The following is a 25,705-nucleotide window of genomic DNA, read 5'->3' on the forward strand; positions in this document are numbered from 1 at the left end:
TTATAAAATTAACACTCATTTTTTACACGTTTTACAAGACGCGATGCATGGTCACACCTTATATCACGTGACGCCAGATCAACGTAAGGTACGGTACATGAATCGTCGTTCTTGCAAAACGTGTTAGATCGATAAATAAAAATAAAATGATGTCTTACAGGTAAATAGAATTAATCAAAATGATTTTTTTTGAGAAAAATTATCTTAAAAATAACAATATCACTTTAATCAATAAAATTACTTAATAAATTCACCTAAAAAAACTTATTTAGAAATGCACGCCTTTACCAAAATAAATATAATATGATTAATAATTCAAATATAAAAAATTAAAAGAAGGCTGCAAAACTGAAATTGAAATGATGAGATTCGCTCCGTAAATCCCACACTTTATAAAACGCAGCACAGGGACAGTGGGACAGACGCTCCCAGGTTAGAGAGTCCGCAAAATGCTGAAAAAAGAAAGCAAGATATTAAGAGTGTGACTTGTGCAAATCAGTGCACTTCAGATGTGACGCGTGTCCGTTAGCCAGCTGTATCCCAAACCCTTTTCCCCCAACCGTTTAACTGGAACAATCGGTACCCATAACGCTTCTCCTCCCTTCCCTCTTCACCGTTTCAACCGGTTACTTCCCTCTCCTCTCTTATATATTCTCCTCCTCCATTGCCAACCTCTACAGTTCTAAAGTGCAAGGCAAAATCCCCCAACCCCAAAAGAGTAAAAAATTGCATATTCAAAGCACCAGATTTTCCTTCCTTTTGCATGCCTTTGAATTTGATTTCATGGATGTAACCAGCACATCAAACAGAACAGAAATGGATCGGATCAAAGGAGGTCCATGGAGCCCAGAAGAAGATGACTTGCTCCAGAAGCTGGTACAGAAGCATGGCCCCAGAAACTGGTCTTTGATCAGCACATCGATCCCTGGTCGTTCCGGAAAATCCTGTCGGCTCCGGTGGTGCAACCAACTGTCACCCCAGGTTGAGCACCGTGCCTTCACCCCGGAAGAAGACGAGACTATCATCCGAGCTCATGCCAGGTTCGGTAACAAGTGGGCCACCATAGCCCGACTCCTCAACGGCCGTACGGATAACGCCATTAAAAACCACTGGAACTCTACTCTTAAACGCAAGTGCCTGTCGTCGTTTGGGGAAGAATGTAATTTCGTTGGGAATGGAGGGTATGATGGTAATCTGGGAGGGGAAGATGTGCAACCCTTGAAAAGATCGGCGAGTGCGGGGCTTTACATGAGCCCCGGGAGCCCATCGGGATCCGATGTGAGCGATTCTAGTGTTCCCGTTTTATTACCCTTGCAGTCGCACGTGTACAAGCCCGTCCCCAGGGCAGGTGGAGTTGATGTTGATGTCAATGTTACGCCTGCCGGAGTCGAGGCGGCGGCGTCTTCAAACGACGACCCCCGACTTCACTGAGCCTGTCTTTGCCGGGTGCAGAGTCGAAGGAGGTGTCAAATCAGCCGTTTGCCGAGTCGACCGGGAAGGAAAGGGGAGGCGGGGTGATGAAGTTTAGTGCGGAGTTTATGGCGGTGGTGCAAGAGATGATAAGGGCAGAGGTGAGGAATTACATGATGGAGCAAAACGGCGCAGTGTCGGGGAGAGCGGGAATGGGAATGGGGATGTGTTTTGGAAATCTTATGGCTATGAGCCGGTATGGCTATGAGCCGGGTTGGGGTGGGTAAGATGGAGTGAGTTAAAAATGGAGGAGAAAAAACTGGGCTGTGTTTTTCTCGTAAAGGTTAATTATTTTTAAGTACATGTTTCAAGTAGAGGAAGGTATCAAATTTCTGCCTTCTTAGGAAGGCAAACAAAATCTAAAACGGATTTGCATATTAACATAACAATTACCGTGTTTCTGGAATTTTGAATACAACACACCCCAAGATGACCAGTTTCTCTTAAATATTAAATGGTTGACGTCAACCAACAATATCTCAGATGCTCGTGCGTCACTGGAATTTGTATTATAAACAATCCTCTTAAACTTTCGAAAGGATTCAATCAAATTTAATATAAAGTATAAGGGTTGGATTTCAAGTGAAATTAAAATCCGAGCGTTTGTAGTGATTTAATTTAAGAGAAAATAAGTGACCAAAAATTTCAGATAATATACGATTTTGATCAACTTTTTTTGGATTTACGAAAATGACCAACAAAATCGCAATACGATCTCTAATTCGCATTGCGATATTTACTATCACAAATTCGTGTTACATTTTGCGTTGCGATAATTGAATAAATACCGAGTAACCAAATTAGCACTGAAAGTAAATTCAATGAAAAATAAATACCGAAATGAGTGCATGGAATAAACTCATCTCTTGCAAAAGGAAAATTATATTGATAAAAACTTGCAATTTGCTCCAAAAGTGTTCTTATTTTATGTTTGTTAGGGCATTATAGGTGCTTTCCGAGCATTTTCATATATATTATTGTTTGTGAATGCATAGAAATACAAAAAAATAACATAACATGTTGGTTGGAAATGGTTTGTCTGGTTTGATTGGGAAGTTAGGAAATTGGTATTTGCTTAACCTCATCAACACTGATTCCGGGTTTGGTTTATCAAACTTACAACTTAATATATGCGTCCTTCTGCCCTTTTTTTCTCTCTTCAAGTTATGCGTCAAGGGACACAGCCAGAATTTTAATTTAGGGGGTCAAGGTATATCTAATAATATAAAATGAGGACAAAATCAAAATAAACTGAAATTTAAAGGTCTAAATACATATTTTCCCCTATATATATCAATGAAAGGCACTTTAAATGAAAAATGGCAATGAATATTGTTTTCACCCTTTTAGTCACTTTTACACTGAATCCTCTACTAGAAGGAACCCCCAATGACAGAATGTTACTTGTCGTTAAGTTACAAATTTACAAAGCAAACAAAGAAAGTATAGGAGCAAAATGGATAATTCAAATGGCTCGGAAATGAAAATTAGTGATGTCAACAAACTTGAAGATAACTTATTTCCTCATTAATATTGAATTTTAATATCACTGAGACAAATGACATGTATGGGTGGTAAAAACAATACCTCAGCACTGTTGAGAGTAGCAATTAGACCTTTGCCAGGAAAATACTTAAAACTTTCAACAGAAACAGAAGGAAGATCTTTCCCTATGCTATGGTCTACAACCGCCCTGGAATAAAAGGAATGATAAATTATTCAACAAGGTAACAGGAAAGATTAGGATATTAATTCATACAAGAAATATGACCATTACTATTCACAATGGCAAGTTGAGTAGAAATTGGTCATCACCCTCTGTAAATTATTAGAGGGCCATGATCACAGAATGAGTTAAACAGAACACAGACTCAACATACAAGGGACAAACAATTTCATTTTATGCAATACCTTCCAATAGGCTGAGTAGTACCCTTCTCCATAGCAGCCGCTACAGCAAGTGCTTCTACTTCACAGCTGGAAATGCAACAAGCAAAATTTGTCTTCTTGTTTCCAGTTAGATGCCCATAAATTGGCTCAATTGCTTTAAACATAAGCCCTCCAGTTGTCAATGTCCCAGTTTTATCGAAGGCAACAGTGACAGGAAGCTAGAGCACCGAGCACTTTCCCACCTTTGAGCAATATCCCCCACAGAGAGAGAGAGAATAGCAGTTAGACTTCAGAAGGTCAGTTGCATCATGATTCATATATAAAACAAAGAGTGCTTTAATAGTTAATCAAATAAATCTAGCCTTCTACAAGCATCACCAAGTAAACAGGCTCGTTTCAATGATCTCTTACCACAGTCCAAGGAAAAGAAAACAACCTATTAGCTCTAAAACAAACTTGTGCAAGGCAATGATAACCAAAATACATATACACAAGAATACACAATTTATAAAGGTACTAGAAAGATAATCAAAAAGGTGTTCAGAACAAAAGACTAATATTAGCTGATTCAATCAAAGAACAGAAAAATAACAATGGTCAGACTGAGTCTAAGGTATCAGAAAAATCATAGTAACACACTGCATTGCAAGGCGGTGAGCTTCAATCATTATCTTAACAAATGAAAATAAATACATTTATAAAAAAGGCTTGTATAAACTTGAGAAAGACCATGCTGACACAAAGATAGAAAGTGTGTGTGAACACTATGTGATTACATGTGAACGTGTTCAATACCTTTCTTGCACAGGAACTAACTGCAGTAGCATAAGCCAGCGGAGCTACAGCCAAGGCACATGGGTATGCTGCCACCATAAGGCCCAATGCTTTGTACATTGATCCTTTGCAAACTGCATAACCAGCACCAAGCATCAGACGGGTGAAGAGACAAAACAGAAATTGACAAATGATACTATCAGTAAAGCTTCAAACTAAAAAGATTATATATTCAGCGAGAGCTGATGCCAAATGGAGTTATCAGAAATTATGATTACTAAAACTCAGACATGTTGCAAAGTAACTATCACAGTTGGCACCGATGCTGTTTCAGACTCCTCAATGTTCTGGGTTCAAGTGGACTTACGCATGTAATGTCATCAGGTGGGTATATTTAGTCTCCCCCCCCCCTTTTTCTCGTGGAGGAGGGGGACGATTGTTTAGGAAATGTTTTTTTTTTTAAAAAAAGAAACTGAAAAATGTTAGCAGAAGAGGTCTTTCTTAGAAGATAAAAGTGGTGCATACATGGTTAACAAGTAACAACATTATCGGCAAGGCAATATAAAGAAACACCTAAAGTAAATTGCAAAGCAGCTTAAAATAAGATTTACCTGCAGTGCTAATAAATGGCCACTTAAAAAGAAAAGGCCCAAGAACTGCAACGGAAACTGACAAAACTACAACCACCTTGCTGTAACGATCACCAAATTCATCCAACCACCTTTGAAGGTTAGGCTTATTCAATTGTGCTTCTTCAGTTAACTGCACAATCCTGCCAAGTGTTGATTCTTTCCACGTCTTTAGTACCTAATATGAATTTATCAACGGAAAAACCCAAAACATAAGTGAAGGATGTGAACTAGAAATGGCATAAGAAATAGTTCCCTGTAAGAAAACAATTTACTACTTTTCAAATAAACAATTTCAGAAGATAAAAGACTATTATAAGTCGGAACTTTTTTACATTTACTGTTCTGAAAACTCGAAAACACGCCTTAACGATTGTTCTACCATCCAAATTTCTTGCCCCACCTGGAATCCTGTCTCCAGCTTTTGCCTCCAATGGTTTGATTTCACCAGTCAAATGCTCAATAGTAATTGTTGCACTAACTTGGCGGAACACCACACAATCTACAGGAACAGCCTAGAAAAGTACCATCTCAAATCATTGAACTTTCACATCTATAGTAAAACTAAACAAACATTAAAATATTAACCAGTATAAAATTCATATTCTTATTATCACAGAACTCACTAGAGGTGACCAGAATTGTACATCCTCAATATCGGGTTAGTGACAAAATTGTAAAATTTTAGAATTTGGTGATAAAAGTAGAATAGTTGAATAGTTTAATGATTTATTTGAAAATATTTCCTGCAAGTTGATAGTAATTATTAAAGGAATTAAAGGGTAAAATGGTCATTTGACAATGAAAGATAATTATCTATTTATAAAGAGATAAGCATTTGGGGAGAGTTATCTGGAAAACTCTTCTCCTTCTTCTTCCTCCTCCCCGTGGAAGCAAGACAAAGGTAAGATTTCTTTGTTGTTGATTATTAGCTGAAATTTAAGTTGGTTTTGATTATTAGATGATAACTAAGCTTAAGGAAAGCTTAAGTTATCTTAAAATCAAAAGATAAAGGAGTTAGAGAAGATTAAAGATTTGAAGTTTTTGAGTGAAATCTTGAAATAGAGTTTATAATAAGAATTGAAAGTTGAATTTGACTTGTCATCAATCTAATGAAATGTTAGAATTGGATTTAAAACATGTTGAAAATTGGGTATAATTCTTGAAGTTCATAAAGAGGAGAAGATTTTGAGGTTTAAGATGAGATAAATGAATATAAATGAGTTTAAGCTTGTATTTGTAAGTTAAGAACATGAAAGGGGAGGAAACATGAAGTGTTGAAGCTGAAAAGAGTGAATTTCGTGCTTAAACTGTGATTTCTGGGCAAAGAGTATCGATACCCATTCAATAGGTACCGATACCATCTTGAACGAAAAATTCCAGAATGTAATAAGGGTACCGATACCTTAGGGAGGGTATCGATAACCCCTAAAGGAAAAATGAAATTTTAGTTTATTAAACTAGCTTAAGTTATTAAAAAAATTTATAAGGTTTAAGCTTCTGATAATCGTCTCGGAAATTATGTTTATGTAGATATTGAGACTAAACAAGTTCCAGAACAATCAAAGAATTAGGATTGAATCAAATCAAGGCTAAGGTGAGTGCAATTTAAATTGTACTTATGTTATTAATCAAACATTGGCTTGCGATGAGCCAGTGACGGAGTTACTATGGTAAGAAGTGACTCCTAAAATGTTATATGATTGATGCGATTCTTATATATGCATGAGTAAATGAAAATATGTATATGTTATTATATGTGACATGACCTATATGATTACATGAATATGTAATATGTGATATGTGAACATAAGAGATTAAGTGAATGAACATATATGACATATATATGATGATATAAGAATAAGATATGAATTAAATGATGAGTTATATGGGAAATATATGTGAAAAAGATATGATATATATATATACATATATACATATACATATATACATATATATATATATATATATGTTATGTGATTACATGCAAAAGTGATATGAACTATATGACATATGAATATGAAATGAATACGTGGCAATGAGATATGAGAATATACGAGAAAATCATATGATATAAGATCAATGATTACATGTACATGTGTTACGTGATAGAAGAAAATGTATATGTGATCACAAGAGAAATGACATGAGTACATGAACATATGAAACATAAGAATAATGCCCATGGTATATGATACGAGAGCTATAGTATAGTTGGCATGCCAAGAGTCGAGGGTCTAAGCGGTCCTTCGGGACAAATACATAGGTCATTCGGGACAAATTTCATATGTCACTCAGTGAGACTTATACGAGCTGTGGTGACAGCAATAGTGCACAACCTCAATGTACTCGAATACCTTAGGGCTGTTTGGTTCAAGGAATGTGAGATTCCCATGGGAATGGAATCCACATTCCCATGTTTGAATGGCCAGGAATCTCATTTCCGGTAATGTTTTATTACCAATAGTAGATTTTTTGAGGTATATTACTGGGAATGTCATTACCTCCATTTCCTTAGATATTGTTGAATTACAGGCGTTTTGGACTAAAATGCCCTTAAAAAAATTTCTTCAAAAATATCATTCTTCTGTCATTGAATAATAAAAATTCTACGAAGGTTAAATTACAAATTTATCCTTAAACTATTTTAGATTTACAAAAAAAAGTCTATAATTAAAATTTTATATGAAGTTCAAGGGTTAAAATAAAATTTTACCCTTTCATTAAACATTTTTATATTTTCAATTTTGTAAATAAAATATATAAATTTTATGAATTTAAATTTTTTAAAGAAAATATATAAATATTTTTCAACTTGTTAAAAAACAAATATATAATAAGGACAATTTGGTCAAATATACATTCCAATAATCTTTTATTCCTTTAACCAAACACGATAATCTTACATTCCTGCTAAACCAACCAAACACAAAATACAACATTCCCAGTAATCCTATTCCCTGGTAATCATACATTCCCACTGGTAATTTTACATTCCCACTGGTAATTTTACATTCCGTGAGCCAAACGCACCCTAAGTTCTCAGTAATGCATATGGACTAATAAAGAAATAATAACAAATACAATATATGTTATTATATGCTTTTAGTGATATGAAATGTTTCACAGGAATTATATGATGTTATATGTGTTTGTTATATGATACACATAAATGATACGTATAAGATCATTTGATAAATGGGCTTATAACAGATATTAAAAGTGTTGTTACTGTTATATGTTATCATGTTATTACTCTTTACAACCTGACGTTGGGGCAACCTACTACCTTACCTCCCCCTCACCCCATTACATATGGGAATAGGGTCAGCTAATTTATTTATTACTCTTTACAATAAAGTACATGTGACATGATTGAATGATTTGATTATATGTTCATATTTATAGGAAATACATTATTATTATGTTTTATATGTCTCACTAAATCAACGACTTAGCGTGTGATTGTTTCACACGTTCCGAGAAGATGAAGATTGATAAAAGTATGCAAGATAAGCCAGTTCTCCTTACCGAAGGTCAGATCAAAAGATAAATGAATAATATGTATTTTGTTATATAAAATTTAGTTGACATATAATTACAAGTTTTGTAATGTTTTAAACGTATATAGGTAAATGATAACTTTATAGTGATAAAAGGTTAAATTTTTATGAGTTTTATATATATTGGCCGAAATTACTGTAGCAGAGTATCAGTATACTGTAGCAGGATATCGATACCCCTATAACATTCTGACAAATTTTAACATTCGGTACTGTTCACGATACTATTCAATATTGTTCACAGTACTGTTCATGATATTGTTCATACCGTATAGTACTATTCATAAAAAAGTTTCTTTCCTTAAATTTGTTATAACGGACATATTCAACAGTATATGATCATATTTTTTTTAATATAAGTCCAAATGTTATGCTATTTTATAAAAGTAAAGGTTTTGAAAAGTCAATGTGACATATCGAATTCGTATTCTGGTCGGGTACGTGTTGAAGTGTTACAAGAATGTAGGAGCCAACCTCCACATCATGCTCAACCTCCACATCATGCTCAGGAATGCTTCGATATGACAAATCGGAAACATTTTAGCAAATTATCATCATCCAAATTTAGTACTAATGTCGAATCCGTATAATTTTCCTTTAACTCCTTCACATCAATCATTGAACGACTAGAAAAAATTCTTCGGCTGCGAGTAAACACATTTAAGATCACAACAAAGAAGCAAACCTGGGTAGTTCTGCGGTGCGGCGTCTAAAAAATGGCTAATATACGGCGTGACCGGTTAAACAAGTGATCGGTTAAAATTTAGACCGGTTATGTTATATTATTTAACCGGAAATATTATCAAGTACAATAACATATTAGGTAACGCTTATATAATGTAATAGATAGCGATTATATAATAAAATAGGTATTTAACGGGAAATATTATCAAGTACAATAACATATTAGGTAGCGCTTATATAATGTAATAGGTAGCGCTTATATTGACCTATTTTATAAGTAAATCGGTATATTTATACCGGTAACATTGCAAATTTACCTATTACATTATAATTATCGGTTTCGATATTTCATAAAGTGTCGAAACTTTTTATAAAAGTATCGACACTTTATGCTTGCACCTCGTTGGGCATTAATATTTCATTCTGGACAAAAATATCGACACAAACTAAAAAAGTGTCGATACATGATTTAGACCTATTCTCTCATAAAACCGGTATAATTATACCAGTTTCATTGACCATTTACCTATTACATTATACTTATGGGTTTCGATGTTTTAGGGATCGATATTTTTTTAATAAATGTATCGACACTTTTTAAGGGTACACCTTTTTTGGCATTCATTCTAGACCGTAAGTATCGACACTTTATGCTTGCACCTCGTTGGTTTTAATATTTCATTCTGGACAAAAATATCGACACAAACTAAAAAAGTTTCGATACATGATTTAGACCTATTCTCTCATAAAACCGGTATAATTATACCGGTTTTATTGAACATTATACTTATGGGTTTCGATGTTTTAGGGATCGATACTTTTTTAATAAATGTATCGACACTTTAAGGGTATACCTTTTTTGGCATTCATTCTAGACTGTAAGTATCGACACAACTTTAACAAGTGTCGATACTATATGCTGATCTATTTTAGCATAAAACCGATATATTTATATCGGTTACATTGTAAATTTACCTAATACATTATAATTATTGGTTTCGATGTTTTCGGGATCGATACTTTTAATAAGTGTCGATACTTTATGTTGACCTAATATATTATGCGTGCACCTCGTTTGGGTCGATACTTGTTACATTGTTAATTTACCTATTACATTATAACTATTGGTTTTGATGTTTTTTGGGTCGATACTTGTAGTTATTGTACATACCTAAATATGTACTGCGAATTTAATGTTGTACCCACCCTTTAACTACCACTACCAATACCACATCCTATTGAAAGCAGCACGACTGAAACATGTTAAAAATGAACCTTTGCTTACATCTCCATCAACTGCTGGACCACTGAACTTGCACAACAAAATTTTTGCCATAGATAATACTGATGTAGACAATGTTAAGCCAACCGAGGAATGCCATGAAGTACATAATGTTGATGAATCTGACAGATTGGTTGGTCAGCTCTTCTGTTCACGTGATCAAGCTTGGTACTTTTACAAGGGATTCACACGGGAACATGGGTTTAGTGCACGTAAGGGAATAACACGGCTTGACGTGGAAGGGAATGTGAAGACACAAGAATTTTGTTGTTCCAAAGAAGGGTTTCGAGTATCAAAAGTCAATACTGTTGATAATTAACGTGCTCATACGCCAGTCACAAGAACAGGATGTAAGGCTAGAGTCGTAGTTACAACAACAAATACAAACGATCAGTGGGTTATAAGTAAGTCTGATCAGAAACATAATCATGCATTGTGCACACCTGCTATGACACCATTTATGCGTTCTAATAGAGCTGTAAGTAAGGCTGATATCGATGAGGCAACAACATTGAAAGAGGTCGGTATTGGCACGTCACAAGTAATGAACTATTTAACGCAGCAGGCAGGGGGCTATCATAATGTTGGATTTACACATAAAGACCTCTACAATGCACTTCAAAGAGGTAAAGCAAAGGAAATCGTCGATGGGGATGTGAATGCACTTATTGCCTACTTTGATTATAAGAAACATGATGATCCCGGGTTTTTTATGACATACTCGGTAGACGAATCGGGGGCATTGTATAATCTTATTTGGTCGGATTCTATATCGAGATCGGATTACACATGCTTCGGTGATGTAATTGCGTTCGACACAACATACAAAGATAATTTGTATGGTCGACCAATTATGCCTATTGTTGGTGTCAATCATCACCATAACACAATTGTGTTTGCCACTGCCATAATCGCTGACGAGATGTCTCAATCTTTCGAGTGGGTGCTACAGAATTTTTTAGAAGCCATGATGAATAAATCACCTATTTCAGTTGTCACCGATGGGGATAGGGCAATGCATAGGGCTATCAAATCTATTATCCCTTATGATAAGCACAGATTATGTTCTTGACATCTTTCTCGCAATGCACAAGCTAACATTGGTGACCCAAAGTTTACAGCAGCATTCTCAAAATGCATGGCTTCCTGGTGGACAACCAAGGAATTTGATATTCAATGGCGTTCGGTTGTTTCAGAATTCAACGTCCAAAAGCATCCATGGGTGATTGAGAAGGGAAATACACAACACTTATGGGCACAAGCATATCTAACCGGTCATTTCTTTGTCAATATTCACTCAACACAAAGGTGTGAGTCTATGAATGCTTCACTAGCTATTGCACTGAAACACAAGAAGACATATTTAGATGTTGTTCATGCAATTGAAGATGGAATTAGTAGAATGCGTATGAACGAGTTGAAAGCGGATTACTTAAGTTCCCATACGAAGCCCTTCCAGATCACAAAACTGGTCGACCTTGAAAGCCATGCCGCTTCGATTTTTACCCGCGAATCTTTTCGTGTGTTCCAAGATGAACTTATACGGGAGACATTGTACCGGATTGAGGCAGAGATTAAGTCCTTATCATATGAATGTCAACATTATATTTTGTCAAAGTACGCAGAAAAAAATAGGAAATTTGAAATTAGTTTTGATTCTCGTACGAAAACTCTAATTTGCTATTGCAAAAAATTCGAGACCGTTGGACTTTCGTGTCGCCATCAACTTCACATTTTGAAGCACTTGGACTACACATATTTTCCCGGGACTTTGATTCAAAGTAGGTGGACTAATGATGCGAAGGCTTCTGCACCCAGTTATGTTGATTTGAATGTGTCTCCAGAAGTGATGCAAATGGCAAGGTTCGCTGCTCTACATTCAACGTCAAGTAGGTTATGCTACATTGCATCAAAGACAGACGAGTCTTTCAAAACCGCAAGAGATGAGATGAAAAAACTAATAGAAGAATTAGAAAACTCGTTTGGTTTGAATGATTCAGTCAACCAGAGCATTTTAGTAAACAACGTTCGTGACCCTCAACGAAAACAACGCAAGCGAAAAGAAGTGCCGAAGAACAAGGTCGAGAAGAAAATTAGGCGATGTGGGTATTGCAACGGTGAGGGACATAACAAACTAACATGTCCTCAAGTCAAGCTCAGTTTGAGTACAAGCACACAACCTACATCAACTGATTTTTTCGAAGACGGAATGGAATGACAATGATCTCCATATATCGTAAGTATTAACATGACTCCTATTGTGTATAAGAAACATGTACATATAAATATTTTGAATGAAGGAAGAAAAACCGCGTTACTTAAAATTAGCGACATAATATTAAAAAGTGTCGATATAGGTTGTAGACCTATTCGTTCATAAAATCGGTATATTTATATCGGTTATATTACAAAATTATCTATTACAATATAATTCTGGGTTCCGATGTGTAAATGTCGACACTTTTTGACAAGGTATCGACACATTTTTCTTCCATTCTGGACATAAAGTACTGACACAATATTAAAAAGTGTCGACATAGGTTGTAGACCTATTCGCTAATAAAACCGGTATACTTATACCGGTTATATTACAAAATTATCTAGTACATTATAATTCTGGACATAAAGTACCGACACAAAATTAAAAAGTGTCGATATAGGTTGTAGACCTATTCGCTCATAAAACTGGTATATTTATACCGGTTATATTACAAAATTATCTATTACATTATAATTCTGGGTTTCGATGTGTAAATGTCGACACTTTTTGACAAGGTATCGACACATTTTTCTTCCATTCTGGACATAAAGTACCGACACAATATTAAAAAGTGTCGATATAGGTTGTAGACCTATTCGCTCATAAAACCGGTATATTATACCGGTTATATTACAAAATTATCTATTACATTATAATTCTGGGTTCCGATGTGTAAATGTCGACACTTTTTGACAAGGTATCGACACATTTTTCTTCCATTCTGGACATAAAGTACCGACACAATATTAAAAAGTGTCGATATAGGTTGTAGACCTATTCGCTCATAAAACCGGTATATTTATACCGGTTATATTACAAAATTATCTATTACATTATAATTCTGGGTTCCGATGTGTAAATGTCGACACTTTTTGACAAGGTATTGACACATTTTTCTTCCATTCTGGACATAAAGTACCGACACAATATTAAAAAGTGTTGATATAGGTTGTAGACCTATTCGCTCATAAAACCGGTATATTTATACCGATTATATTACAAAATTATCTATTACATTATAATTATGGGTTCCGATTTTTTTTCAATCGACACTTTTTGAAAAGGTATCGACACATTTTTCTTCCATTCTGGACATAAAGTACCGACACAATATTAAAAAGTGTGAAAACTTTGTTGTGGATATAATGGAAAACAATGATATAGTAATGTGTTTCGATACATTTGCAAGCAGATGTAAAATTCATTAATAACTAGTATTGATATTTCAACAATCCTCAAATGTATATGTATACAGAGAAGCAAATATGGAATAATTAATGAAAATATACACACAATATAATCACACCAAAATATACATACACAAGAATGTTCAAATAATGTACCGACAAACGAAATTAATCCGATGAAAAAGGGTAATTTCTAACGAAGTCCGAAACATTAGAGGCCTTCAACAAATTTTCCAAATACTCTCGTATGTTTCCGCCTTTTTCTGAGGACATACATAAATAATTTCAATTATCAAACTAATGAGGTGCAATTTTACTAACAATAAACTAAATTCGCATAAGCATGAATAAATTTGTGTCATACCTAGAGCATTGTCGTTCGAATGAGAAGTAGCGTCAAAGGTATATGGACATATGTAATTGTATTTCTATATAAACACATAAGTTGTTAAAATAATCAATGTCTGAACACATGTTCAACTGGAAAAACATATTGCATAAATGCAACTTACCGGATTATAAATCATTTTTTCCGCTGAATCATCGACCAAAAGTGTATTTAGCTCGTTAAAATCTGGACACGCGTTCCAAACATCATTGAGATCTTTACAGTAGGTAACAGTATCGTATGTTTTGCATTTTGCTTGATCCTGTTCACAAACAGTCGAACATAAATATGTAGGAATCATAGACAACGAAAAGTCAGCAAACTGTAATGACATTCATCTTACCCACACGAATAGAAAATGCTCAGAAAATAAAGGTAGTTTCTCAAGTACACGGTCGACGTTATGCCTGAGATTGTAATCAAGTTTGAATGTTAACATTCAAATGTATATTAACGATTTTGACTACAGTAATTCAATTGCTCCAAACATGTTCTAACCTCATCTTTGAAGACCAAAGGGCAATAACAAAATTGTCGACACAAAATTCCATAAATTCAAATAATCCTATTCTGAGGACAACATCTACAACATGAAGAAAATGAGATTAAAGTTCTACGCTTATATGTTAAAATAATGGATACAAAAGAATAGAATTAAAACCTGCAGGCAGTCTTGGGATGTAGGCAAGGACACCATTGAGATCAAAAATTAAAAGTTTTCTTGAAGGCGGCGTTGCAGACACGATATACTTGTTTGGATCATCATCATCATCATCATCATCGTCGTGATCTTCATCGTCATCTTCATCGTCAGCTTCATCTTCATTGACCGCTTGGTTGTCCACATCTGTTAAAAGAAAATAAAATACAGTTTAGAACGTGTAAATGTTTAGAAACATAAATAATGAATTACCTAACTCGTTTGATGTCGTTGACGTAATTCGTCACGCAACATGGAGACTTCATGTTGCAATGATGAAATATCGGATCGCATTCCACTCACAAGGGAATCAATATGCTCCCGAAAATTGACCATGTATTCCATCACGGTCTTAATTGTGACATCCTCTGCAACTGGAGCTTCTTCCATCATTGCGTCTCCACTTGGTTGCTCTTCTTCATGGCCAACGGGGTCCATTTCCTCCCTCTCTTGATCTAATCCGACCTCCTTGACACGCTTCCAACCGAGTTTTTCAACAAAATCATAATCCCGCTTTTTTAATAAATACCATGTCAATCTTGCGGGTTAATCGAACAGGGGCGTCATGCGAAAAATCAACTTCCTTCTTCTTCAACAGATGGGTGATGACACATCCATATGGTAGTGTAGTTGAAATTGTTGCTCCCTTTGTGACCATATATACAATTGTATTAAATATGAGTTTTGCAATATTTGGAGCCGTTTTGGATTTGGATTTATACTTTGTTATCCACCAATAATCGCTGTCTCGAAGCGTTGAATGTTTTCCCCCACTAGGCCGGATATACCATGTGAGCATTTTGTGAAACACTCTCGACTCTACATCGAGGTGAATTGGGCTATTTCTAGCAACCCGTTTAATTGTAGACCAATCTACACCATTTCATCTGAATCCCCTTTATTCGCTACACCTAAACCTCCGCAATAGTTTCCGGAGATATATATATCCTTCCCCATGACATGTGTATTAATTCCTATTATATTAGTCTTATTAGGCTAGTGCTGTAAGGAAACATTGTTGTAGAAGACTCTAACTAGGTTGGGATAATATCTTGGTTTACACCAAGGAATTCAAGCCAACCCAAGATGTAAATATGGATTTAAAACTAAATGCATATTATCATCAAACAAGAAACCCAGGTCAATGACACGTTCGGGACGAATCTTCCTTACTTTAAAACTCGTCTGCCATCTTTGTTTCTCCATATCGGATCTAAAGTTCAGAGTTTCGAAGGACCTGATTTCCTCAGAAGAATCGTTTATTTCAGAAGGAGGTTGTGGTTGAGAAGAACTGGGTTGAGAAGAGCTTTGAGAAAGACCGCGCTTCTGACGCTGACGTTTTGGAGCCATTTTGGTTGGATGCTATTACAATGGAACACAAACACATTCAGGAAAAAAACTCCAATATAGAAATCAATCAAACCCATAAAATATCGATAAATTTACCTGAATATCTGATCGTCACTGTTATGATAACGCTAGTATTCTTCGGAGAGGAAGAGTTACGGGTTTTTCGATTTAGAGTACTATATATAATGAACGGTGGAAAAACACTTGATATTTAAATTAGTATCGACAAAAATTAAACAATGTCGATACATATTATATACCAATTCTCCCATAAAACAAGTATACTTATACCGGTTAGATTGAAAAATTACCTAATACATTATACTTTTGGGTTTCGATGTTTATGGGATCGACACTTTTTATATATGGATCGACACTTTATGGTTGCACCCTGTTTTCCATTCATTCTGGACCAAAAATATCGACACAAACTACAAAAGTGTCGACACATTATTTAGACATATTCTCTCATAAAACCGGTATACTTGTACCGGTTAGATTGAAAAATTACCTATTACATTATACTTATGGGTTTCGATGTTTATGGGATCGACACTTTTTATATATGGATCGACACTTTATTGTTGCACCCTGTTTGCCATTCATTCTGGACCAAAAATATCGACACAAACTACAAAAGTGTCGATACATTATTTAGACCTATTATCTCATAAAACCGGTATACTTGTACCGGTTAGATTGAAAAATTACCTATTACATTATACTTATGAGTTTCGATGTTTATCGGATCGACACTTTTTATATATGGATCGACACTTTATTGTTGCACCCTGTTTGCCATTCATTCTGGACCAAAAATATCGACACAAACTACAAAAGTGTCGATACATTATTTAGACCTATTCTCTCATAAAACTGGTATACTTGTACCGATTAGATTGAAAAATTACCTATTACATTATACTTTTGGGTTTCGATGTTTATGGGATCGACACTTTTTATATATGGATCGATACTTTATGGTTGCACCATGTTTGCCATATTGTAAATTTGCCTTTTACTTTAAAATGAATTTTGTAGTTATTGTACATACCCTCAATATATATGGAATGGCCATTCATTCTCGCACATGATGACAATTATGATGACATTTGGTATAATACAGACAACAATCTCCATATATCGTAAGTATCAACATGACCCTTAATGTGTATAAGAAACATGTACAACAACATACTGCTAACTTTTCTCATCTCATTCATAATTATATTCACATACAAAATTATAAATCGTATACAAAATTATAAATCTTATACAAAATTAACCCTACATTCATGTCATTGCATCCTTTTGTTATTCTTATGTATCATGGCAGCTTTTGTTATCTCCTGTCTTCGTTGATTTTGATTGTGGCTTACGAGATCGTTTAATATTTGCGATCGATCCCACTCTCCAACAACCTATATTCAAATTGTCAGAACGTTAAGTATTGTAAACTACAGCATTCAATCTACGACTTTTAACAATTTTACCACAAACGAATTTTTCTTTTCACTTACAAAATCACCAGTTGCCCCTGTAGAACCAATTGATTCCATCCACATCATCACATACATGCCGCAATCATGTTTGTTACAAAATTTGAAAACCACACATGTCAATTATGATGAATACTGCATAAATTAAGCTTTCTATTTGTGATAACATCTCATACCCATTCAATTGCTTATTCTTCTTATGCTCCACAAATTTGAAATTTTTCAAGGGATACTTTCCTAGAGATCCACAGGATTCAACCAAAATGTGTTTCTTATTATAAAAATCTAATATTTTAATCTGCATTAAAATAGAAGAAGTTATGATCCAAAAAAATTATGCATTATAATTTACATAATGTCCTTTCATACATACATACATACCAATCTCTTAGCATCCTTCACTCTCTGTTTAGCTGCTTCAGTTGTAAACATACTATCATATATTATTGCAACACGATCTACCATATCCAACACCAACAGATACCAATGTGAATTATGGTAGTTTATTGTGATCATGATCTGCAATAAATTTCACACCCAATTTGACAAAATTCAACATTCTATATCCGAAAACATCATTTGCAATTGGTATGGTGTCTTACCTTCTCACAGTCGGTGAATTTCACATAGTTATTCAATATGGGACCCAGAAGGTAGCAATACTCTCAACACTTTCTTTGCTGTTGGCATCCAACGCCTGCTGCTGCAATTACGCAACAAACATGGATATATTCAGCCCAATTGAATTCACCCTTCAAGCCTTCATCGCAAATGAGCTTCATATGTTCCTTGTTCGTTGACGTATGACCTGTTGGACAAAGAAAGATACCGATAAGGTATAATAGAACTCTGGCCTTCAGCTCATCCTCAACGTAAGATCCACTTTTTATTTCCTCTTCAATTTCAGCATATGTCACCTTCTGCTTCAAATCATATTTGGAGGCAAGTGCTTTCCAGTCCTTACTCTTACAGACTTCTACAACACTTTTGCCTTCATTTTCTACCCCCAATACGGCTGCAGCACATGGGATCCCGAGAGGAAATGAAAAATCACCATACTTAGCAATACATTGTCTGACATCAAATTGCGCCATCAAGGATCGACACAATTCCCTCCGAATAGGTCGATCCCTTACTCCTACCAACGATCCAAAACCTATTTCTCCCAGCACATTCAACTGACCCTTCTCCTTAAGGTGTTTAATTAATGAATTCACCCTTTTAATGCTGCATCTTGTGGACACTTCCTACATTTTTTTAACAATATATAATGTTATAGTTCTTATATATTTTGTATCAACGTATTTACAAGTTTAATGAATACCTTATTTTCATGTGCTTTCCTCCGTTCTTTGTATTCTTTACTATCATTCTTTGACTGTGTGATGTAAGGTTCCTTTTCAGCATCACTCATTGAATTCCATTTGGACCTCACATCTTTTGTCACCTAATATTAAACATAAACGTTTCTTAATCAATACATTAACACTAAATACTACTCAATGTCAATTTCATTTTACATACCAAACCGCTCTGTGTGCCATCTTCCTTCATCCTTTTGCATTCGGCCATACTGTCAACATTTAAAATTTGTAATCAATTTAAAGTTTATCGATACTTTAATCCAATTACCATTTCAACAATAATAACAAAAAGACATTGATACTTACTAGAAGTACATATATCCACCATTTGGTTGCTTTCGAGTCTCGGCCTCAATTTCAAAGTCATCTGCGCCACCAACAATTTTCCAACCCATTGACTCCATTTTTCCTTCATATATCAGTTTACGCAAATCAAATTATTTTGTTGCATACACCTTATTCAATATACAAATATAGATAACTACTCTTGTGGTAAAACAGTTTTCTTCAAAAGAATTTGAATGGTCACTAAAAAATGTGTCGGCACATTTATACAACCTATAATATCATATTCTACCTATAATATTTAATAAAAGTATCGACATTTATATTTTACCTTCAATATCACTTTCTACCTGCAATCGGTCCCAAATGCTTCTTTACTCCAAAACCCCAAATAACACATAAAAACCCTATTCGCGATTACTGTAATAATAAAAAACTAGGGTTTCGACAACATACTTTTCGATTCGACTGCATCAACAAATAAACAAACATCGCTTTAGAAACGCCTTCTGAAATGCAGCAACAATTACGCTTCGATTTCAAAAACTCGTCCGTTCTATCGATTTTCAGAGGATATTTAGATATGGCCTTTATATTTTCATCGGATATGTTATTTATATTTAATCGATACAAATACAAAAGTGTCGATACTTTTATGTCAGGTGTCGATACTTTCGAAAGGATAATTACCTATTTCTTTGAAAGTGTCGATAATTTATTACACGTACTTACGAAAGTATCGACACTTTCAATATATCCAGTATCGTTTTACTGGTTTTATCATTTTGATACCGGTTTTATCATATTTTTACCTGTTATATCGTTGTGGATCGATATATTTTTTTAAAGTATCGACACATTATAGGCGCTAAAACTGCTTCTCTTTTAAATTCACAAAGTGTCGATCCTTATATAAAGTATCGACACTTTCAATATATTCGGTAACGTTTTACCGGTTTTATCATTTTGATACTGGTTTTATCATATTTTTACCTGGTATATCGTTTTGGATCGATACATTTTTTAAAAGTATTGACACTTTATAGGATTTAAAACTGCTTCTCTTTTAAATTCACGAAGTGTCGATCCTTATATTAAAGTACCGACACTTTAGATGTATTCGGTAGCGCTTTACCGGTTTTATCATTTCAATATCGGTTTTGTTATAGTTTTACCTGTTATATCGTTTTGGATCGACACATTTTTAATTTGGATCGACACGAACCGACAAGTTAAGTTTGCCAGTTGCACAATTTTTTAATATTTCTTCATGACTTAGACCTACTACATTATTATTAGTCAATATTTCTGGTAGTGCTAAACCGAATTTATTAAATATCTTTTAATATATCCGGTAATACCGTATATTAACCGTATATTAACCCGCCTTTCCTGAGACAATCCAAGGCATTCCCCATAAAAACAGAAGACAAGCCAGCAAGTGCCATGAGCACATGAATGTTCACTTTTCTACCAGCAATATCAGTGATGGCATCAAGTGCCGATGAAACCTGACCCATACAGAAAAAAAACGCAAAACACTTAAAGGTGATTTAAAGTACAGTAAAATCAAATATCGAATCAAACAAAATTACCAGTTATTTAAAAAAAATTGAAAAAAATTAAATTATCTGAAAACACTGTTTTTGATGAAAGAATTAACTACCAAAGGGAACATAAAAGAGGAATGGAGTTTTACCCCGACGAGAGGGAAAGCGAGGAAAAGGAAGGAATTTTGGAGAGGCTTGGTAAATGGTTTGGGGACCAAATAAGGGCAAGCAGCGGCAGCAATAAACAGTGCAGTGGCGCAGCAGCAGAGATGAAGGTGCTTCCTCAAGTAATTGGCCAAGTCCATCCATCGAATGGCTTTAGCGAACTCGATCACAGCCCTCTGGGGACCATTGAACTTACCAGAACCATGATGATGATAATGATGGTGGCGATGGTCGTGATTAGCGACGCAGCGGATTTGGAGATTGTAGGAAATGAGAGGAAGGAAGCGGGTGGAGAGGGGAGAGAAAAACAAAGGTTTTAACTCGAAAGAGTTGAGGCGCCCGAGTCGTGGAGGGCGACTCAGAGGTTAGAAATGGGTTAGTGAAATGGAGTGAGCATCCATTTGCAAATTCAGGCCCATCAAAATTGCTTGTGGGAGTTGGGGTTTGATTAATGCTCCAAAAGAAAAGAAAAGAAAAGAAAAGAAAAGGGGGCAAGTGATGCTGTTATAAGAGGCACAGCATCAGCTCATCTTCACCACATGAAATGAATCATTGGCATGACACTTCCCACTTAATATGATACGCTTCGCTTCGTTTGGAAAGTGACTGTGACGTGGTGGCTCCACTCCATGGTTTTGGAAATTCCCTCCTCCGCTCATCTCTGTCCAGACTTTAATCGTCTTTATGTATATATATATATATAGTTTAGGCTTAATGGAAAAATATGTATTCATTTTTTTTCTATTTTAGATGTTTATTTTTATTTAAAATAATTATTTAATATTTTCAGCATCAGTACTTGGCAAATTTTTTAGGGTATTCTAATTGAAAAAATAACTGAAATAATGCACAAAATTATTTATTTGAATGGGATAATTGTTACAAGACACTAGGAAGACGCATTCGAAGTATGACTTTCATAGTGTGTCGCGTTTTCGGTAATGGGATTTAGGGACACACCTATTGTAGTGTGTCTTTGTTTCAGATTGGCCAGCTGTATCATTCACGGGTGACAATGCACATGTAACGACATGGGAGGGTAACATCACTACAGCAAAACTGTTCTACAACGGCGTTTGTAGCTACGTTTAAGAGTAAACGCCACTAAATTTAAATATATAGCGCGTTTACATTTCAAACGCCACAAAATGGTAACTTTAGCGACGTTTTTATACAAACGCTGCTATAGACTTGTACTTTAGTGGCATTTGTGTTTACAAATGCCGCTATAGGCTTGTACTTAGTAGAATTTTTGTACAAACGCCGCTATAGACTAGTACATTAGTGACATTTTTATACAAACACCGCTATAGACTCGTACATTAGAGCCGTTTTTTTACAAACGCCGCTAAAGACTCGTACTTTAGTGGCGTTTGTGTTTACAAACGCCGTAAGTTTAAAGTTTCTAAATCCCACGCCTCTTTAACCCTATTTCATTTTTCCCCTTCACCTATTTTTCCATTCCCGCTTCCCCTTTCTAAAATATAAAAATGTTTCATCTTCTCTCCTCCATGACTCGTTTATTTAGACTCGTTTTCGGTTCTTTGATGTGTTTCTTGTAACCATGTTTCTTCTCCTTCATGACTAATTACTTGGTTTTTGGATGTGCCTAGGTCTACTTTGGACCTAGTTTTAGGGAATGGTCAGGAGCGTTTTGGGTCTTTTTATTTGAAGCTGCAGAAAGACTGCCTTTCTTTGGAAAAGTTGTAATCTGGAAATTTGGGTACTTTAAAATCTGTAAAATTCTAATTTTGTGTGTGTGTGTGTTTATGGTTGGATTTATGGTTTTCGTTGGTTACTAAATTTTCATTTTTTTTGCTTGGTTACTGTAACTTTCAGGGGAATTTTTACACTTTCATAAAGAGTCTGTTTTGTACTTTAATTGTAGTTAAATCCAAATATTTTGAAATCTCACTAATTGCTATTACTCTTAAATTATTCGAATTGTATCAATTTTATGTCAGTTTAGTTTGTCTTGCTTAACAATTTTGCTCTGCAATGCTTGTGCAGTACCTTGAGAAGAAATGGAGGACACGACTTTAATTGCCAAAGATGTCACTGAAGTAAGCCAGTGTTCATCTTTATTAATAAATTTACTTCAGTTTATGTTTTGTTTAATTTAAGAAAATAATTGGTAACCTCGTTAATCTTGTTGGATTTGATATAAAAAGTTGATCGGTAAAACACCTCTGGTTTATCTAAACAACGTTGTCGATGGATCCGTCGCTAAAATTGCTGCTAAGTTGGAGGCAATGGAACCCTGCTCCAGTGTCAAGGACAGGTATTAAACTATTTCCGCTTTACCATTTGAAAGTTGTGTCGTATAATACGCTGAACAAGATTTCATCGTTCACTATGCCTATTATGTTGCTATCAGTTATGTAGGACTGGAGTATATATAATCTTTGATGAGATGCAAACTCTTCTTTTCTTTGCAGGATCGGATATAGTATGATTGCGGATGCAGAGGAGAAGGGTCTCATTAATCCGGGTGAGGTTGGTATTTCTCTCCTAGAGATTTATGTAATCGAATTGTCAAGTTAATGTTAGATCACCTTCGCTTTGCAAGTAAAATTATGCATTGGCTTCTCTAGTGTCTTATGCCACTATGAACATGGGTACTTTAAGAAAAACGAAGAGTTGGAGCGACACGGCTCTATGTTTGTTCCTTTTAATTCTATCTGAACATTTTTATGTGTAAAAGTAAGGATGTGTCGGTGTTATTATTACCCTGTAGTTTTGAGTTATCAACTTAACCGAGAAGCTTTAACTCAAAACAATTTCCTTGTCCTATATGCTGAAGAGTGTCCTGATCGAGCCAACCAGTGGTAATACCGGTATAGGATTGGCATTCATGGCTGTTCAGAAAGCTGAAGAAATTCATGCAAAGACACCTAATTCTTACATTCTTAAGCAATTTGAAAACCCTGCCAACCCAAAGGTATCATTGCAAAACACTTTGCATGCATATTTTGGTTGTTGGAGTGTAGGAGGGTGCCGTCATCTGATTCTTCTTTCCTGATTTAGGTCCATTATGAGACAACTGGACCAGAGATATGGAAAGGCACTGGAGGGAAGATAGATATACTTGTCTCAGGTATTGGGACCGGAGGCACTGTAACAGGAGCAGGGAAGTATCTCAAAGAGCAGAATCCCGACATTAAGGTTAGATTTTCTGATGCCCAAATAAATTCTGGCTTCAATTACTAAATCATGTTTGTACACAAGTGTGCTTTCTATGGCTTATATTGCCCCTTTCATGTCTTTTTGTTCAGCTCGTTGGTGTGGAACCAGTTGTAACATTACAATGCTTTTTAATTCTATTAATCCCCTGTTATTAAATGCTCCATAGAAGCTACAGCTATCCTACATGGTCATCACTTTATGAGTGTTAAATTTTCTCAGAACTTGTTCTTTTACCTTACAATGTTAAATTTTGCTCACAGGCACCATTTTGTTATGGCGTGACAAGCGGTGGGAAGACTCATACGAAGGAGCAATGAAGACTAAATTCTAGTGAATAATATTTTTTTAATTGAAAGTGAAAGTACCTAGACTAAATTCTAGAGAACAATGTAAAACTACATTACATTTAATTTTAATGTTTATAAATTTTAATTCATTTTGTTATTTAAATTTATGTTTGATGTTAATTAGATAAAGCTACATGATATTAAATTTAGGTGATGTAGAGAAGAAATGAAATATGCAAATATAAAATAATCTTAGAACAAGAGCGGTAATTAGCGGCTTTTGTTCTAAATACGCCGCTATAGATTCGACCTTTGTTGCGTTTGTTCCAAAACGCCGCTATAGATCTTGACCTTTTGCGGCGTTTGTACCAAAAACGCCACTATAGACCCGACCTTTTGCGGCGTTTTCTCCAAAAATGCCGCTATAGATCTCGACCTATTGCGATGTTTTTTCACAAACGCCGCTAACTTTAGCGGTGCTAGTATGGTCAACGCTTCTTGCGACGTTTTTGCTATCGCCGCAAGTGCTTTTAGCGACGCTTAAAAACGTCGCTATAGGACTAAAAAACGACGTTATAGGACTAAAAAAACGTCGCTAAAGAATAATTTTACTGTAGTGCATTCACGAGTGACTGCATGGGAGGGTAACATTTACGAGTGACTACATTTGAGGATAAATATTTGGGGCGACAATAATAGTGAGGGAGGGGATGAGATGAGACTCAGGATATATATGTGATTAATACAGAGAGTAGTTTTGTATGGGAAAAGAAGAAAGAAAAGAGAGATTTTTTTAAGAGAGATTAACTTTTCTGTTTAAAGGAGAAAAGATTTGAAGAATGTAAATTATTTTTGTTTAAATTAATGTAATGTTTAGGTTTTGATTTCTTTACTAATTAAATTAATTGTTATTTAATTTTAAAAATATTATTTTTTACAGATTCAGTTAAATGGAAAAAATAAATCATATGAGACTTGATGATCAATATATTTCTAGCCATTTGAGAATGATTGTGTCATTATTATTTAAAATAATAATATATTTAATTTAAGAATGAATTATTGTTAAATGCGAGAAGTTTATTTTATGGTTAATTGATTAGTTTCATGAATTATTATTATTTGAATCCTTTGTCGTTGACACAATATTCCCGAAAAGCTACACCCTTTGATTGAAGATAACTTGCAAGAG

General features: G+C 35.0%; 1 protein-coding gene and 2 pseudogenes across 1 annotated transcript; 2 read left to right on the plus strand and 1 right to left on the minus strand.

The window, feature by feature from the left end:
• The first annotated feature begins 690 nt into the window (after nt 1-690).
• On the plus strand, nt 691-1,853 carry LOC120138959 (annotated as a pseudogene).
• A 417-nt stretch (nt 1,854-2,270) lies between these two features.
• Nucleotides 2,271-22,086, minus strand: LOC120138962 (annotated as a pseudogene).
• A 963-nt stretch (nt 22,087-23,049) lies between these two features.
• LOC120138963 (cysteine synthase-like) lies at nt 23,050-24,381 on the plus strand. The gene is made up of 6 exons (XM_039154340.1): nt 23,050-23,103; nt 23,212-23,321; nt 23,479-23,536; nt 23,844-23,981; nt 24,068-24,205; nt 24,316-24,381. The coding sequence occupies exons 1-6, from the start codon at nt 23,065-23,067 to the stop codon at nt 24,379-24,381; spliced, it is 549 nt and encodes a 182-aa protein (XP_039010271.1). The 5' UTR covers nt 23,050-23,064.
• The last annotated feature ends 1,324 nt before the right edge of the window (nt 24,382-25,705 follow it).

The sequence above is a fragment of the Hibiscus syriacus genome, unplaced genomic scaffold (assembly GCF_006381635.1).
Source record: "Hibiscus syriacus cultivar Baekdansim isolate YM2019G1 unplaced genomic scaffold, ASM638163v2 tig00110717_pilon, whole genome shotgun sequence".
Classification (NCBI taxonomy): domain Eukaryota; kingdom Viridiplantae; phylum Streptophyta; class Magnoliopsida; order Malvales; family Malvaceae; genus Hibiscus; species Hibiscus syriacus.